Source organism: Rhinatrema bivittatum, chromosome 1 (genome assembly GCF_901001135.1).
Source record: "Rhinatrema bivittatum chromosome 1, aRhiBiv1.1, whole genome shotgun sequence".
Lineage (NCBI taxonomy): Eukaryota > Metazoa > Chordata > Amphibia > Gymnophiona > Rhinatrematidae > Rhinatrema > Rhinatrema bivittatum.
This window is the reverse complement of record NC_042615.1, coordinates 18,436,700-18,455,625: the sequence shown is the minus strand read 5'-3', so window position 1 is coordinate 18,455,625 and position 18,926 is coordinate 18,436,700. Positions and strand designations below refer to the sequence as shown.

Sequence of the window (18,926 nt, the reverse complement as noted above, 5' to 3'; positions counted from 1 at the left end):
GAGTAAATCATAATTTTTCAACTGTTATTATAGATAAAGATACGTTTGACGGTGCAGCAATTCGAAAATATTTCCAATCCTTAGTGTGTCACTGTATCTCCTTTCAATTGTATTTGAAATTTTCTGGTATGGCTTTTCTGGTATGGCTTTTCTGGTATGGCTTTTTTTTGTCATCAGTCCATATACCTGCAGTCCGGCGTGCTTTACAGTGCTTTGTAAATCACATTTACTCTCCTTTTTTGTTACTGTGTTTCCCGTGTTTGTTATCTCATCAGTCCATATGCCCACAGCTTTGAGTGTTAGCAGCCTCGGCGCGCAATACAGCGCATTGAAAATTACTGTCAAAATTACAATCACGCTTCACAGTTATGCTGGTGTTATACACTCCAAGTAAGATTGATTACCTTATGACATGTCGGCAGTTTAAGACACTATTTCAGCTTAGATCTCTTTCACTTTGACGCTCACTTTTACATTAATGTCACCTGCACTTGTATTTCCCATCATAGCTTTATACACAACATGCCCATTCCCTTTGGAACCAGTCGTGTTTTTTATTGGGTTTTAGTTATATTTAGATTGTGAGAGCCTTTCCTTCATGCATGTTTTTATTATTTTCTTTGGATTTAAACACAGGCGTGCTATTTTACAGTCACAATTGATAAGAAGATTGTATTATTCAATCCATTTGGCAGTTTGTGTTATTTTTTATTATATTTTCCATACAGAGCACAGCCTTTTTGAAAAACTTATTAGCACACGATAATCTTCACACGCATATAAGATATTTCTTGCACAGGTAAAATCATCTAGTCTTCGATATAATGACATGTCCTTGGTTTTAATGCAAGTTACATTTCCTGTTACACATGTTCAGTTAATACGTTCAATTTATATGTTCCATTTTACATATTCTATTCCATTTGTTACCATGCAATTGTCTATATGATTTGATTTTTTATTTATGTTTGTCTTTTTTGGTTAAGTTGTATGCGTTATTTGATAATTGTATCCCCTGAGGCAGCCCCTGTGTGGGGGTGAAACTTGGCCTGAGTTTGGCGTTTCTGTATTGGATGAACTAGTCTCCTAATAAAGAAGTTCAATGGCCATTATTTGGCATCTATCGTTTGTGTTGCCCCCATCGAGGTTCTGACATTAATGCGTCAGAATAACGGTGCGTTGGTCACGGATGTGCGTGGGCAACCGTTACTGGATATAGCAACGGTGCGGCAGCAAGATGCTTGCCCAGGCTCCTGCCCATCCTCTCTAACAAGGAGACTGCACTGGCATACCAGCAAGAAGAAGGGGAGGCTACGTCAACCAGGGCTCCTGCCCGTGGAGACTAGTTCCTTTGAATGTGGGGAGGATGAGTTCTCCCCCCCACAGGAACAGTGTGTTCCTCAATCTTTGCACTGTCTGAGCCTCCATCAATGCCGATTGATTGGTGAAATAGCAAATGTTGCTTACCTGTAACAGGTTTTCTCACAGGACAGCAGGATGTTACTCCTCACATATGGGTGACATCATCAGGATGGAGCCCAATCACGGACAACTTCTGTCAAAGTTTCCAGAACTTTGACTGGCCCCTACTGGGCATGCCCAGCATGGCACTAACCCTGCAGCCAGCAGGGGTCCCCCTTCAGTCTTATTTGAAAGCTACAGGCAGTGCCAAAAATAAAATAACAAAACGTTACGAACCCAACACCGCGGGGCGGCGGGCGGGTTTCATGAGGACTAACATCCTGCTGTCCTGTGAGAACACCTGTTACAGGTAAGCAACAATTGCTTTCTCACAGGACAAGCAGGATGGTAGTCCTCACATATGGGTGAGTACCGAGCTGAGGATGTCCGAAAATGCACCAAATGCACCCAATGGCGTGCAACAGGCACAACAACTGGGGTGGAATTTGGTAGAGGGCATCCTGAACCCCCACCGGGCAGGCGGAAGGGTGTTGGTACGTCACGTTGGAAATAGGTTATGCAGGACAGATTGGCCGAAGATGGAATCTTGTTTTCCGGCTTTGTCCAAGCAATAGTGGGCTGCGAAAGTGTGGAGAGAACACCACGTGGCAGTCCTGCAAATGTCAGGAAGCGGCACCGATCGGAGGTGTGCTACTGAAGTCGTCATGGCCCTCACAGAGTGTGCTTTGACACGGTCTTGAAAAGGAATGCCTGCTTGCTGATAGCAAAGAGATATGCGGTCCGCTAACCAGGAGGAAAGGGTCTGTTTTCCCACTGGATTTCCCAATTTGATGGTATCGAAAAAAACAAATAATTGAGTGGATTTCCTGTGGGCTGACCTGAGCTCCAGATAAAAGGCTAGGGCACGTTTGCAGTCCAGGGAATGTAGAGCCTTTTCTCCTGGTTTTCAATGGGGCCTTCAAAAGAAAGTAGGTAAGATGATGGATTAAAATGAAATTTCGACACTACCTTTTGTAAAACCTTAGGGTGTGTACGGAGGACCACTCTGTCATGCAGAATTTTAGTGTAAGTCGGGTAGATGACTAATGTCTGTAACTCACTAACTCTGCGAGCAGATGTTAAAGCAAGAAGAAAAATCATTTTCCAGGTGAGATAGCGGAGATCACAGGAGTGGAGAGGCTCAAATGGAGATTTCATGAGCCGCCCTAAGACCACGTTAAGGTCCCAAGTGGGGGCCGGAGGGAGCAATAGAGGTTTCAAGTGGAGCAAACCTCTCATGACGCGTGTGACTAAGGGCTGACATGCACTCTCATAGAGGAAGTTTTCAGGCCTGATTCTGACAGATGCCAGAGATAGTCCAGAAACTCCGCAGTGGAATAAGTGAAGGAGTCTATGGATATGGACGTGCACCAGACCGTAAAACATTTCCACTTAGAACAATAAGACCGTCTCGTGGAAGGCTTTTGTGAAGCTACCAGGACTCAGGATACTGACTCCAAAAGGTTAAGGGGTTGGAGTATTAACCTTTCAACATCCAGGCCGTCTGGGACAGGGCCTGGAAGTTGGGGTGGAGTAGGCACCCGTCGTTCTGAGTTATCAGTAGCAGATCCTTCCCTAGAGGGATGCGCCGGCGAACTGATAGGTCCCGGCGGATTGGGAACCAGACTTGGTGTGGCCAGTGAGGGGTTATCAGAATCATTAAGCCCTTGTCCCTTCGTAACTTCACGAGAGTCTTCGATATGAGTGGAAGTAGAGGGTACGCGTAGAGGAGACCGTTGGACCACGAGAGGGCGAAAGCATCCCTCGGCTGCGAGTGGCGGCTGCGAGTGGCGGCTGTGAGTGAGGAAGCAGGTTCTCTACTTTGCGGTTGTGGATGGACGCAAAGAGGTCTATCTGTGGATACCCCCAACGTTGGAAGATGGAATCCACTACGGTGGGGTTGAGAGACCATTCGTGCGGGTGAATGGTTCGACTCAACTTGTCCACTAGAACATTGTCCACACCTGCCAAGTAGGTGGCTCTGAGATACATCAAGTGGGAAAGAGCCCACGCCCATATCTGTGCCACTTCCTGACACAGAAGGTAGGAACCCGTTCCCCCTTGCTTGTTGATGTGCCACATCGCCACCTGGTTGTCGGTCTGTATCAGGATGGCCTTGTTTGAGAGACAATCCTGAAAGACTCTGAAGGCATATCTTATCGCCCGAAGCTCCAGGAAATTTATCTGATGTTTGGCTTCCTCTGGAGACCAGGTTCCCTGAGTCTAGAGACCATCAACATGAGCACCCCAACCTAGGTTGCAGGCATCCGTTGTCAGGATAATTTGGGGTTCTGGAATTTGAAAGGGAAGGCCTTGAAGAAGATTGGAAAGCTGCATCCACCAGGCCAGCGACATGCGGAGCTGCTTGGTAACATGGACAATGCAGGACACTGGATAAGCCTGAACCCACTGAGACTTCAGAGTCCATTGCATGACTCTCATGGCGAGATGTGCCATTGGAGTGACATGTACATAAGATGCCATGGGACCCAGCAAAATGAGGAAATGATGAGCTGTCTTGTAATCTCGATCCTAGAGATATTGCGCTAGGAACATGAGAGTACGAGCTCAATCCTGAGGGAGGAATGCTTTCGCCTGCACGATGTCCAGGTCGGCTCCTATGAAGGATAGGGTTTGAGATGGAACTAGTCTGGACTTGGGATAGTTGATCAGAAACCCGAGACACAGCAATGTATGGAGAGTCAGACATAAGGAGGCTAGTGCGTCCTTTTGAGTTGGAGCCCTTATCAGCCAATCCTCGAGATAAGGGTAGACATGGACGCCCTGACATTTCAGGTAGGCCGCAACCACTACAAGGCACTTGGTAAAGATTCGAGGTGTGGATGCCGGGGCCGACTAGGAATCGATTGAATTTGTGATGAGACAGAGTAATCGAGATGTGTGTGTACGCGTCCTGAAGATCCAGAGAGCAAAGCCAATCTCCTCTTTGCAGAAGAGGAAGTAGAGCGCCCAAGGTTACCATCCTGAACTTTTCCCTCTGTAGATACTTGTTTAAGGCATGGAGGTCTAGAATTGGATGAATTCCTCCTGACATTTTTGGAATGAGGAAATACCGGGAATAGAACCCCTGCCCCTGCTGGGAGAGGGGCACCAGTTCCATTGCTTGGGATTTCAGGAGGGTTGAAACCTCCTCCTCCAGAAGAGAGTGGTCGGATGATCCCCACATTGGCCGAGGTGGGGAGTCTGCTGGTACAGAGAGGAAGTTGAGGTGGTAACCCTGAGTCAGTACAGCAAGTACCCACTGATCTGAAATGATCGTGTGCCATAGGTTGGTGAAGTGGCACAACCGACCGCCGACAGGTACAGATGGTAGAGGAGGTTGGCTTATGCTCTCCAGCGAGGAGTCAAAATCCAGCAGCTGGGCCTGGTGGTGGAGCTGACTGAGTTTTCTGAGGCCTGGATTGTCTGGCCTGACCCTTCTGGTTAGGTCTGGAAGGGCGACCTTGAGTAGCAGGAGGATATCTCCATGGCTTGAAGGATGACCGCTTAGAGTCTCTTTGGAATGTCCTTTTAGAGGAGGATGATAAATCAGAAGACACCAGCATCTCGTGGTAGTCTTTGAGCTGTGCTACAGTCTCCTGGATTTTGTCCCCGAAGAGATTATCTCCAGTGCAGGGCAGGTCAGCCAACTGGTCCTGTACCTCTGGTCTTAAGTCAGAGAACTTCATCCAGGCCCATCTTCGTGCACTAATCAAGTTCAATTTTACCTTACAAATTTTTGTTACATTATAATTATTACCTTGGTCACATTGCCACCTTGTACTCTCTTCTCTCAGTCTTTAGTTCCCTTACCAAGCCTCTTTCCTACAATAGTTACTCCCCAGTCACTGAGACCTAGTTCCAACAGCGAGTCCTAAGTTCCAAATTGTTTAATAAGTTTTCTGTTACAATGCAATTACTCCCCTGTTTAACGCCCCCAATATAAGGCTCTTCTCCCACACCAAATCCCAATCTGCTCCCTCTATCTCCCTGTTATAATGCTATCTTGTTATAATGCTACAATGTTATAATATCCCTGTTATAATGTTATCATGTTATAATGTTACAATGTAATAATAATAAGACATCTTAGTCATATTATTCCTCTAGTTATAATGTAAACCAATGTGATATACTCCACTGAACGTCGGTATATAAAAACAAACAAATAAACAAATAAATAAATAATCCCCGCTGCAGACACTCTAGAAGCAGTGTCAAAAATGTCATAGGCAGCACGGAACTCATGCTTGCCAGCATCTAGGCCAGCGGTTCTCAACCTATGGGTCGCGACCCCGGCGGGGGTCGAACGCCCAAAACGCAGGGGTCGCGCGCTCCCGGTCTCTCCCGCTGCCGTTGCCGCCGGGCTGTCAGCACGTTCAAGCCCAGCGGGAACGGCAGCGGCGCTAGAAGAAGCCCTGCACCCGCGGCTGGGCCTTTTCTTCTTCCTGCGCCTGCCCCTCCCGTGACCCGGAACAGGAAGTGAATCGTGGTGCGCGGGAAGGAGAGAGAGCCGCGCCGCGCGAAAAAGTAGCAGCGGCGGCTGCAGCATCGGCCCCCGAGCAGTTGAAGCAGCCGGTAATGGAGAAAGGAGAGAGCAGCACGAGCCTCCCGCGGCCGATGGGATTCTTCTTTCTTGGCCAGTGGAGGCTGCTGCAGCTCCCATTTGTGCTCGGGGGAGAAGAGGAAGTGAGTGAGAGAAAGAGAGAGAAGCAGCCAGCCAGCCTGTGTGTGATTGACTGGTCAGAGAGCTGATGTGTGTGTGTATGTGAGAGACAATGAAAGTGATTGCTCAGGGAGATGACTGATGTGTATGTGAGAGTGTGAGACATCAGTCAGGGAGGTGACTGATGTGTGTGTGTGAGAGAGAGAAAAAGCATGGAAGGGAGAAGTCTGGGTATGTGAGAAAGCATGGGCGTAAGAAGCCTGGTGTTGTGGGGGTGAAAGAAAGCATGGGAGTGAGAAACCAGGGTGAGTGTGCATGCATGAGAGAGAGAGACTGCTTGGTAAGGTGATGGTGTGTGTGAGAGAAAAAGACTGGTTTGTGTGTGTGAATGAGAGAAAATGTGATTCAGGGAATGAGAAGCCTGTGCACGTGGAGAGTGAGCATGGAAATGAGAGAGACTGGTGTGTGTGTAACAGAGAGAAAGTGATTATGGGAATGAGAAGCCTGTGCATGTGGAGAGAACAAGCATGGGAGTGAGAGACTGGTGAGTGAGTGAGTGTGTGTGTGTGAGAGAGAGAGAGAGACAGAGAAAGTGATTATGAGAGTGAGAAGCCCATATATGTAAGTAGAACACGGGAGTGGGAAGCCTGTGTGTGTGTGTGTGTGTGTGTGTATGGCATGAGAGAAACTGTTCAGGAAGGTGACTGGTGTGTGTGTGTGTGTGTGAGAAAGTGATTATGAGAGTGAGAAGCCCGTATATGTAAGTAGAACACGGGAGTGGGAAGCCTGTGTGTGTGTGTGTGTGTGTGTATGGCATGAGAGAAACTGTTCAGGAAGGTGACTGGTGTGTGTGTGCCAAAGACTGTTTGGGAGATGATTGGTGTGTGAGAGACAGAAACTGGTCATGGGGGCATGACTGGTATGGTGTGTGTGTGTGAGAGACATGGGCACTAAGGAAGAGGACCATAAGTATAGAGCTTAGCTTCTACTGCTGCTTCTGGTGAGTGCCACGGCCTGCAGGGAAGGGGAGTAGGAGAGCTGCTGGATGGGGTAAGTAAAGGTGGCTTTTTAAGTTTATTTTTCTTGACTGCCATTTTAATTGTGTGATGTCTGCTTTTTTGAAATATTTTATTGGTGTTTGGAGAATGTTTAATAGTTTTTATGCGTTTTTAATTGTTGGATGTTCATAGCTGTTTTGAAACATTTATTCTGCTTATTAGTATAGTTTTACAATTATTTCTGTGTGGGGATCTATAGCTGCTTGCTAGTTCTGTTTTCCTAATAAGAGGTGTATTGGTTTTTAGGACCTGATTTAATATTTGTAGTGTTGCCTTTTCATAGATAGGGTTGCTCCTCTTTGAGTGTATTCCATAATACAGGTGTAACTGTGTGCGGATTAGTTTATGTGCATTACTACAGATCCTGGGAGTATGTTAGGTCGGTTCTGTGTCTGTTACCGAGATGAGATATTTTGCTAGCATGTAAGCATTTGTATCGGTCTTATTTGTTGTGTTTTCTCAGAGGACATGCATTGGTGGTAAACTGCTGTCTTTTCATAAGTAGGGCTATTGAGCCTGGAAATAGAAGGAGTTTGAGTTGCTGTTACTGAGATGTCACTAGAACCAGAATATCTTTTTTGTAGGGTGAGTTGTATGGGGAATGTCATAATTCTGCTTTACATCCATTATTGTGGGTCAGGGGGGTTCCTGTGGATACAAACTGTACTTTTACATCTAGCCCCGTGACGATCATGGGTCAGTGTGCCATGCATGTGAGAACCTATGGTGAGTTGAGTTACATTCACATTATAAATGTCATAATTAAATGATAAGTGTGCACTAAAATCCAACCCCATCCATAACCCCGCCCCCATATGACCAAAGCCCCGCCCTCACCCCACCCTCACGGGGCGAGGGCGGGGCGAGGGGTCACCGCAACATGAGGAACTGTATTGCGGGGTCACAGCATTAGAAAGGTTGAGAACCACTGATCTAGGCCCTTCTGAGCTAGGGCATTAAGTTGATCCTGAAGCTGGTCGGGTAAAGATTCAGAGAAATCCTGGATCTTCTTGAATATGTCTCTGTTATACTGGGTCATGTATAACAGTAGGAGGCAATGCGAGACCTAAGCATTGAGCCATGGAAAACACGATGGCCAAATGCATCCAGGACCTTTGTTCTGTCCCTGGAGGAATGGAAGAATGAGGTTTAGAACGTCAAGCTTTTTTCTGGGCTGACTCCACAACCACAGAATGGTGATCCAGCTGTGGTTTTTGGAAACCAGGGGCGTAGGTGGTAGGTGGCATCTGTTTTCCGATTCACCAGTGGTACAGAACCTGGATCCTCCCACTTCCTCTTCAACAAGTCCAGGAGGACTTCAAGAACGGGTATGGACATTATTTCCTTGGGTGCATACACAAATTGGAGCACTTCCAGCATCTAGTCCCTGGAGTCCTCTTCTGTCTGAAGTTGGAATGGTATAGCTTCAGACATTTCCTTTATAAAATTAATAAAGACAGGTCCTCTGGAGGAGAATGTCTTCTCTCCTTAGGGGAAATGGCTCTGAAGGTAGATCATCAGAATCCTGGGAAGAATCATCGGTCCAAGGATCGTAAGGCTGATCACCTGCTCCCATAGGATCACCAGAGGGAAGTAAAGGTGCTATTCCTGAAGGATCAGGTCTAGGCACTAACGGCATCGGAGGAGGCACCAATGGCATTGATGGAGGCACAGATGGCATCGATGGGGGCACTGACTGAGGACGATGCGGGTATCGATGGTATGGTTGACACCAATGGGCAAGTCGGTGGTAAGATCCCAGACGGTCGGGGCATAGGTTCCGGCCTCGGTGCTTTGTCATCATTCAATGACAAAGGAATCAGGGTAGAAGGCGGTGGACAGACCGGTATCCTCGGTTCCACCGGTGGAAGGGCACTGATCAGCACATCCAGCCTGCCGAGTAGTGGTGTGAGCACCGTGGGTATCGGGTCGGTGACTGGGGCTGGCATCGGTGTCGGCGCCGATGGAGGTTGGAAGCCCTGCGGTGCCTTACCGATGGCCTCTTGGATCATCCAATCCAATTCCTCGCGGAAGCCTGGGGCATGGAACCCCAGCTCTGGAGTAGGAGGCAATACTGGCGTAGCTGGAGGGTCCACCAGTGAAAGTGGAATCGCGGCTCCCGGCACCAATGAAGGTGGGGAACGCCTCGGTGACCCAGTCGCAGAGGAGGATGGGGCCTTCTCTGGATGGGATTTCTTTGTCGGTGGCTCTGTTGAAGCCAATGCCGAGGGCTTGCCTGGATCAGCGGACTGAGCCTTCCAATGACGGTGTCGACACTATTCACGATGTTCTCCTCGGTCCTTCTCCGGAGCCTATGAGGAAGAAGTCGACCCCTTCGGAGTAGTCGATGCTGGTCGGGCAGCACCGGTGCCCCACTGCTGGCGAGAAGTTGATGGCACCAGCTCAGACGATGTCGAAGCGGTCGATGGAGTCGAAGGCTTTGCCTGAAAAAGAAACTCCATTTACGGCCCTTCAGTGTCATTTGGGCACATTTGGTGCAATTTAGGATGTCATGGTCGGACCCCAAACATAACATACAAACCCTATGCGCGTCTATGATGGACATTGTCTGAGGACAGTCGGGGCACCGATGAAAACCCAACGCCATGGCTTCGACAAAAGTTTAGCCACGGTGCGGTCGATGTCCGGTAGGCCCTGAATGGAAAACTCGATGGGAATTGACAGCAAACTACGGTAAAGTCTTATCTGTAGAATTGTTTTGGAAATTTTGAAAGAAGTTCTGTGAGGAAAATTCCTGTCAGGAATCTCTAGAGAGCTCCTTAACCCACGTGGCTACTGCTGCGCGGAAAAAAGAAGACTGAAGGGGACCCCTGCTGGATGCAGGGCTAGTGCCATGCTGGGCATGCCCAGTAGAGGCCAGTCAAAGTTCTAGAAACTTTGACAGAAGTTTTCCGTGATTGGGCTCCATCCTGATGATGTCACCCATATGTGAGGACTACCATCCTGCTTGTCCTGTGAGAAAACTATTGATATACTAAGTGATATGCTAAGCATGTGCATGCTTCTGCATTTCATAACCAAGTACATCATCCCCCATACTAACTGGCCCGAAAGAAAGGACAGATAAGCATGAGAGAATGTATTTATATAAATATATGAATCGCTTCATTTTAGCAACCCAAAATGGTATTTTACTCAATTACTTTTGGAATATTTCTATAATTGTTCTTTCATGACGAAAACATAGAATATGATTGTGTATTTCAGTGAAACAAACTCGTTTTAATACATTTTGATTGTGCTTTTTGACAAGAGAATGTGAAAAATTTACAATGATGTGAAGATTTTTCAAAGGCATAGTATGTACTTACAGGCAGCTAAAAATCCACTTACCCACATATGACTGACTTGGGTGGGTAAAGTTTTAATGTGCAAGTTTCCTAAGGCTTTGAAATTGAATCCCATATGTACATAGAAATTTGGATATCAGCAATAGGTATATTTTATTTATTTACGGCTTTTATATACCGATATTCGCTTGCACATCACATCTGTTTACATGGAACAAACAGGAGTACAAGGAACATGATAAGGTAGTATTATATCTATCAGGAAGCATGGAAAAGTAACGGGTTACGTGGAAGTGTAACAGATTACAATAAAAAGGATAATGAAATGCTAACAGGTTTTCATAGAACTGGTTGGTATAACAGAATATAATAACAAGGGAATAACAACTTACGATAACACATTGCAAAAAGAAATGCTAAACGGTTTTCATAGAGATGGTTGTGGCATCACATGAGTATGTTAGGGTGACATAGTATATCATAGTACATCAGATAAATACTTTCAAGGCACTATAAGGATACATTTCAAAGCAATTTCTGCAGGTAGAAAGGGTTTTGTCTGTGTAAATTAGTTGTCTGACCACCCTATATGGCTAAATTGCTTCTCAATGCATGTAGCAATTTTTTAGCCATACTTCGCTATATATGCAGCTAGGAACCCCATCTACTAAGTATCTTTAATACGTTTAATTTTTTAATTTTACTTTGTTAACTATCTTCCTCTGTCCTATGTTTTTCCGGCTATCTTAGCCCCCAAGTTTATTCCACCTTGTTGATTGTAACTTTGCTTCTTGTTTAAATGGTTTGTTAAAGTTATAACCCCTTGTTCTGTGTAAACCGATGTGATATGGTAATGATCATGAATGTCGGTATAGAAAAGAGCTAAACAAACAAACAAACAAACAAATAAATAAATAAATAATGTACTTTTACTTACACTGACAGGAGATATTACTAGTCAGGGAGGAAAAGGACACACAAAGAAGATGATAGCATTTTCAAATCTCCATGTATACTTTTACAACAAAATTATACTTGCACAAAAAGCAGGCTCAAGTATCTGTGCATACTTTGCACCACAGAAATTTTCAAAGAAAAAGTATGTGTTTAATTTGCTTTTGAAAACTGGTGCAAAGACCATGAGAAAGTACGAATGGACTTTGTATCAATGAGGGAAGTTTGAATATTGCCTCCTATATAATAACAGCAGAAAGATAAGCTTGGAATTACCAAAAAGGGGTTAAAAGCAGCTCTCTCACTCAGTACTCGTCTCTAAACTTTTAATACTTTTAGATTTCACTGTCAACTTACCCTGTTCCTTCCTCAAGAGGTGACTTCCATCTCAGACCAATAGCATATGGTACAATATCTGTGATGGAAAACTCACGAACTTTAAATGCAGGTGAAAGAATAGCACACTGGAAAGAAAATATTCAATTGTAATCAATGTTCTTCTAGCACCTAACATCTTAAATAGCTGCTATGTTAGCCCAAGAAATCTGAAACATGCATCTGGGGCACAGATACTTTGCAGGAGAGGTGTAAGGTGTGAAGACCACTAACAGGAGAAGTTTCTGGTTGTGAATATGACTAATGAGTTTAAGACTATTATCAGTAGGCAACCTTAAGCACAAAGGCAATTAGCAAGGAGAATAAAAAGAGGTATATCACCAAAATGAAAGCAATACCACCTCTGTTTAAAAATATTTATAGTATGCATTATTCAATAGATCTTGTTCTACACAGATATACAAATAACTAGTCTAATAAACTACGTCTAATATTAGAGGCAACAATGCCACAAAGAGACATAGAAGAATCAATCCAAAGGATGGCTACCAAAATAGTGCATTATGAAAACCAGTGTTTCTTAACACACCTGGTATGTTGCGAGGTCATGGGAGCTATGTTGCGGGGCCAGTAGAAGGTTGCTATCTCCTCATCAGCCTGGATGGGAGATGGTCAATTTTGCCTTTATTGGGCTTGACAGAAGGCTGCTCTTGCTTCCTTCTCTTCTTCCTGGACCAATGGGAGGCTATTCCCTACTCCTTCATCCAGATCAGAGCGAGACATCATCAACACCTGCTCATCTGGGCCTGGCAGGACACTAAGTTTATCTTCCCCCGCTAGGCCCGGCAATGATGCTGCTGATGCTGTCTTCACCCTGCAGGGCTTGGAAGTGACAGACAGCAGGAACATGAGGGAGAGGGGTGCATACTTTATATGCATAGATCCACTGCCCACTTCTGCTGCTGCCTATTCCTCTCCTCAGTGCTTCTTGCCCACATCTATTACCAGTAAGCAGGAGGGAGATTCTGGATGGGATGCTTTTCTGCTAGCTGAAAACCTGTAGCAAGGGAAAATATGGGTGCTGCTAGGCAGGGAGGGTAAAGGATAGAGGGGGTATGGGTACTGTAAGGCAGGGGGAGGGGTAGAAAGAGAGATATTTGTGGGTGCTACTAGGCAGAGATGTGGGAAGAAATGTTCAAGAGTCTGCTGGTAGGGGTGGGGATAAAGAGATTGGAGTTGCTGGGCAAGGAGAGCTAAAGGAGATAGGGTGTGGGGGCTGCTGTGGAGAGGGGAAGTTGGGGGGGATGCTGAGTAGTAAGAGGTGAGAAAGAGGTGGTTAGGGGTCAGCAGGGCAGGGAGAGTTAATCAGGAGAGAGAGAGAGCAGACGAAAGAGGATGCAGAGGAGGGGAGGTCAGGAATGCTGTGCAGAGATGAGTGTGTCAGAGGATAAGTGGAGAAGAGTGGATGGGAGAAGTAAGGAATGATGGGGGCATTAAGGGTAAGTGATGGGGTGCAAGAGCCATATGTCAATTTTGGAAATGTACATTTCTTATATTTTTGTATTTTACTTGGTATAAGAAGAAATATAGTAACATAGTAAATGACAGCAGAAAAGACACAAGAGGTCCAACCAATCTGCCCAGCAAGTTTATTTAAGGGTAATAAATGTATTTCTGTTTCTAGTTCTATAGTTTTGTACTGCATGCAGAAAGGCTTCTTGGTTTTTGTCTCCACATTGTAATTTTTGATCTTTTATTCGGTATTTGATGAAGGGCGGTGTGTCTATTTTCTGTGTGTGACCAAGGTGAGGTATTTTACTAGCAAGTAGGGATTTGTATTAGTCTTATTTGTTGTGTTTTCTCAATAGGACATGCACTGATGGTGCATGAAATTTTCATTGGTAGGGCTTTTGCTGTTCATAAGAACATAAGAAATTACCATGCTGGGTCAGACCAAGGGTCCATCAAGCCCAGCATCCTGTTTCCAACAGAGGCCAAACCAGGCCACAAGAACCTGGCAATTATCCAAACACTAAGAAGATCCCATTCTACTGATGCAATTAATAGCAGTGGCTATTCCCTAACTAAACTTAATTAACAGCCGTTAATGGACTTCTCCTCCAAGAACTTATCCAAACCTTTTTTGAACCCAGCTACACTAACTGCACTAACCACATCCTCTGGCAACAAATTCCCGAGCTTTATTGTGCGTTGAGAGAAAAAGAATTTTCTCCGATTAGTCTTAAATGTGCTACTTGCTAACTTCATGGAATGCCCCCTAGTCCTTCTATTATTCGAAAGTGTAAATAACCGATTCACATCTACTCGTTCAAGACCTCTCATGATCTTAAAGACCTCTATCATATCCCCCCTCAGCCGTCTCTTCTCCAAGCTGAACAGCCTTAACCTCTTCAGCCTTTCCTCAAATGGGAGCTGCTCCATCCCCTTTATCATTTTGGTTGCCCTTCTCTGTACCTTCTCCATCGCAACTATATCTTTTTTTAGATGCGGCGACCAGAATTGTACACAGTATTTAAGGTGTGGTCTCACCATGGAGCGATACAGAGGCATTATGACATTTTCTGTTTTATTAACCATTCCCTTCCTAATAATTCCCAACATTCTGTTTGCTTTTTTGACTGCTGCAGCACACTGAGACGACGATTTTAAGGTATTATCCACTATGATGCCTAGATCTTTTTCCTGGGTGGTAGCTCCTAATATGGAACCTAACATCGTGTAACTACAGCGAGGGTTATTTTTCCCTATATGCAACACCTTGCACTTGTCCACATTAAATTTCATCTGCCATTTGGATGCCCAGTTTTCCAGTCTTGCAAGGTCCTCCTGTAATGTATCACAATCTGCTTGTGATTTAACTGCTCTGAATAATTTTGTATCATCCGCAAATTTGATAACCTCACTCGTCATATTCCTTTCCAGATCATTTATATATATATATTGAAAAGCACCGGTCCAAGTACAGATCCCTGAGGCACTCCATTGTTTACCCTTTTCCACTGAGAAAACTGACCATTTAATCCTACTCTCTGTTCGAGTCCTTGGAGTTAGTGCTGCTATTATATAGCAGGTTTGTTACACATAAGCTGAGAGGTTTTTTTCGGGTTTTGTACTACGTTACAATGCAATGCGCCTCATAGTTGAGTTTGTGTTGCTGTTACTGAGATGACACCAGAATCAGAATGTCTTTTTCTGTGTGGGGAATTGTATAGAGAAATGTCCTATTTCTGCTCTGCACCCATTGTTGGCGAGAGATATCTGTGGATGCAAAATACAGAAACATACATAGAACCATAGAAATGATGGCAGAAAAAGATCAATCAGCCAATCCAGTCTGCCCAGCAACCTCGCACACTTATTTTCCCATACTTATCTGTTTCACTGACCACCAAGTTCTGGGCCCTTGTTGGTAACTGTTTGATTCAAATTTCCTGCCCTCCCCTGCCGTTGATGCAGACAGTAATGTTGGAGTTACATCAAAGGTGAGCATAAGGCTTAATGGTTATGGTTAGTAACCGCCGCTTCAAGCAAGTTACCTCGATGCTTGTTTACCCAGACTGCACAGATCCATGCCTTCTTGGATGTTGTCTGAATGTAAATCCTCTTTTCCACATTTCTCCCTGCCGTTGAAGCAGAGAGCAACACTGTATATACATTCAAAGTGAAGTATCAGGCTTAAATGGTTTATGGTAGTAACTGCCGCAATAATCAAGCTACCCCCATGCCTATTTGTTTACCCAGACTGTGTAGATTAGGATCCACAGTGCTTATTCCATGCCCCTTTGAAATCCTTCACAGTTTTAGTCTTCACCACTTCCTCCGGAAGGGCATTCCAGGCATCCACCACCCTCTCCATGAAGAAATACTTCCTGACATTGGCTCTGAGTCTTCCTCCCTGGAGTTTCAAATCGTGAACCCTAGTTCTACTGATTTTTTTCCAACGGAAAAGGTTTGTTGTTGACCATGGATCATTAAAACCTTTCAAGTATCTGAAAGTCTGTATCATATCACCCCTGCTCCTCCTCTCCTCCAAGGTATATATATTTAGGTTCTTCAATCTCTCCTCATAAGTCATTTTTTGAAGACCATCCACCTTTTTGGTCGCCCTACTCTGGACCGCCAGTCTCTGTCCCTTTGGAGATATGGTCTCCAGAAATGAACACAGTACTCCAGGTGAGGCCTCACCAAGGCCCTGTACAAGGTGATCATCACTTCCTTTCTCTTACTAGATATTCCTCTCTATATGCAGCCCAACATTCTTCTGGCTTTAGCTATCGCCTTGTCACATTGTTTTGCCGACTTCAGATCGTTAGACACTATCACCCCAAGGTCTCTCTCCTGCTCCTTGCACATCAGCCATTCACCCCCCATCAAAATCAGTTCTTTCAGATTTCCATACCCCATATGCATGACTCTGCACTTCTTGGGATTGAATTTCAGCTGCCATATCTTCGACCACTCTTCCAGCTTCCTTAAATCCCATCTCATTCTCTCCACTCCTTCCGGCATGTCCACTCTGTTGCAGATCTTAGTATCATCCACAAAAAGACAAACCTTACCTTCTATCTCATCCGCAATGTCACTCACAGTTCCGGTCCCAACACCGATCCTTGAGGCACTCCGATTAACACCGCTCTCTCTTCAGAGTAAGTTCCCATTTACCATCACACATTGTCTTCTGTCCATCAACCAGTTTGCAATCCAGGCCACCATCATGGCACTCACTCCTAAGCTTCTTATTTTACTCACAAGCCTCCTGTGCAGGACCGTATCAAATGCTTTGCTGAAATCCAAGTAGATGGCATCAAGCGCTCTTCCTTGATCCAATTCCCTAGTCACCCAATCAAAAAAGTCTGTCAGATTCGTCTGACAGGACCTTCCCTTGGTGAAACCATGCCACCTCTGGTCCAGCTTCTGACTGTAGATAGTTCACTATTCTTTCTTTCAGCAGCGACTCCATTACTTTTCCCACCACTGAGGTGAGGCTAACCGGCCTGTAGTTTCAAGCCTCCTCTCTGCTCCCACTCTTGTGAAGCAGGACCACCACCGCTCTTCTCCAATCACTCGGCACCACTCCCGTTTCTAGGTATCTATTGAACAGGTCACGCAGCGGACCCGCCAGCACATCTCTGAGCTCCCTCAGTATCCTGGGATGAACCTAATCAGGCCCCATGGCTTTGTCCACTTTCAGTTTTCCTAGCTCTTCCCATACATTCTCTTCTGTAAACAAAGTTTCATCTACTCCACTCCCCTCCAGTTTCTTGTTAACTAGAGACAGTCCTTCTCCAGGGTCCTCTTTAGTGAACACCGAACTGAAGTATTCGCTGAATATTTCTGCCATTTCTTCGTCACTCTCCACACATTGATCCTTTTCACCTTTCAATTTCACTATACCACTTTGGACTTTTCTCCTTTCTCTGATGTATCTGAAAAATGTTTTGTCACCTCGCTTAACCTCTTTGGCAATCCTTTCTTCCACTTGACATTTTGCTATCTTGATTACTTTCTTCGTCTCCCTCAGTTCCACCAGATATTCTTCCTTGAGATCCTCCCTTTGGGATCCTTTATATTTTTTAAACGCTGTTCTTTTAGCTTTTATTTTATCAGCCGCCTCCTTTGAGAACTAGATAGGTTTCATTTTTCTCTTGCTTTTCTTTACTTTTCTAAAATATAGATTAGTTTGGCCCAGTATTGTTCCACATCTCTCTTGTTCTGCCAGCCTTCTAGTTCTTCCTCCAGGTACTTCCCCATTTCAACAAAGTCCGTGTTTTTGAACTGCAAAACTCGGCTCTTCGTGCGACTTCTCTGTGCCCTATTTATGATATGAAACCATACTGTTTGATGATCACTGGTGCTGAGGAGGGCACGCACCTGGACATTAGAGACATTATCTCCATTATTGAGCACTAACTTGAGTATAGCTCCCTCCCTCGTGGGTTCCATTACCATTTGTTTGAACAGTGCCCCTTGCAGGGCATCCACTATCTCTCTACCTCTGTTAGATTCTGCAGAAGGGATTCTCCAGTCTACATCAGGCAAATAAAAAATTTCCAACAATCACCACTTCTCCCTTCTTTCCCATCTTTTGAATGTCTTCAAGCAGATCTTTGTCAAGTTCTTCCATTTGATTTGGAGGCCTGTAAACCACTCCAATAAAAATGGATGCTCCATCATCTTTTTTTAGGTCGGCCCATAGTGTTTCTTCTTTGCCCCATCTTCCTTGCAGCTCAAATGCTTGGTGTTGCGTCTGTCGCTGCTCGTCACCCTCACTCCGCCCTCTTTACCTCTGTGGCGACTCCCTCCGGGTCTGATGGACGGTTAGCTTCCGCGGCGTCTTCTTGCTGTCTCCCTCCGGTGTCCCCGGACCGGCACGATGCTGCGGATCCGCCATGTTGCTTGATGACGTAGGGCTCGCGCATGTGCTCCGATTGATGTATCAGCAAGGGCGCGAACCTTGGGGGCGTCCCCCTGGGATGACGTCATCCGCTTCCAATATAAAAGGTCTCAGTATTCGCGAACGAATCTAGTTAGCAAGGGGATTGCTTTGGCTTTTCTCCCAAGCTACTCTGCCTCCTCGGACTTACCAGGGATACCTGCTCCTTGGGGGCCTCGCTCTCTTTTCTTTATTTCAGATTGTCGATAGGACTCGCTCCTCAAGGAGCCCATGTTCCTGAACACTCTGAAGATTCTCTACTGCCTGGAAGCTATCGCAGATACAGACATTTGTGAGTTACCATCGCTCTCTCGGAGCTTTCCCTGGAACCAGGTACTCGCGCCTCGAGGGCCTAACCCTTTCCAGCTACTGAGCCTCCTTAAGACCTTATGTGAGTTTTGTCATCCAGTTCTGGCTATGAACACAGCATACCCTGTCTTCTCACTATCTATAGTTTCTCTACAGTTCAGCTACTCTGAGATCGCTGTTCCAGTTCCTGAGGGACTTCAGCCCAGCCGGGCATATCAGCTCACTACTGCCACCTCTGGTGGTTTTACTGTCTAATAAAAGAACTATCTGTGTCTGTCTCCATACCCAAGCCTAGCCGGTGGTTCCTCTTAGGATATCCTCTGGGGGGCGCAGTCATCTGCCATCGGCCCAAGGATCCACCTATCTACATTCCTCTA

General features: G+C 45.5%; 1 protein-coding gene across 1 annotated transcript in view; it reads right to left on the bottom strand.

Moving 5' to 3' along the window:
- HSPA4L (heat shock protein family A (Hsp70) member 4 like) overlaps nt 1-18,926 on the bottom strand; it is a 626,705-nt gene that overhangs the window by 233,752 nt on the left and 374,027 nt on the right. Inside the window, exon 10 of the mRNA XM_029590014.1 lies at nt 11,808-11,914. Within this exon, the coding sequence (XP_029445874.1) occupies nt 11,808-11,914 (107 nt within the window). The remainder of the gene's footprint in view (nt 1-11,807; nt 11,915-18,926) is intronic.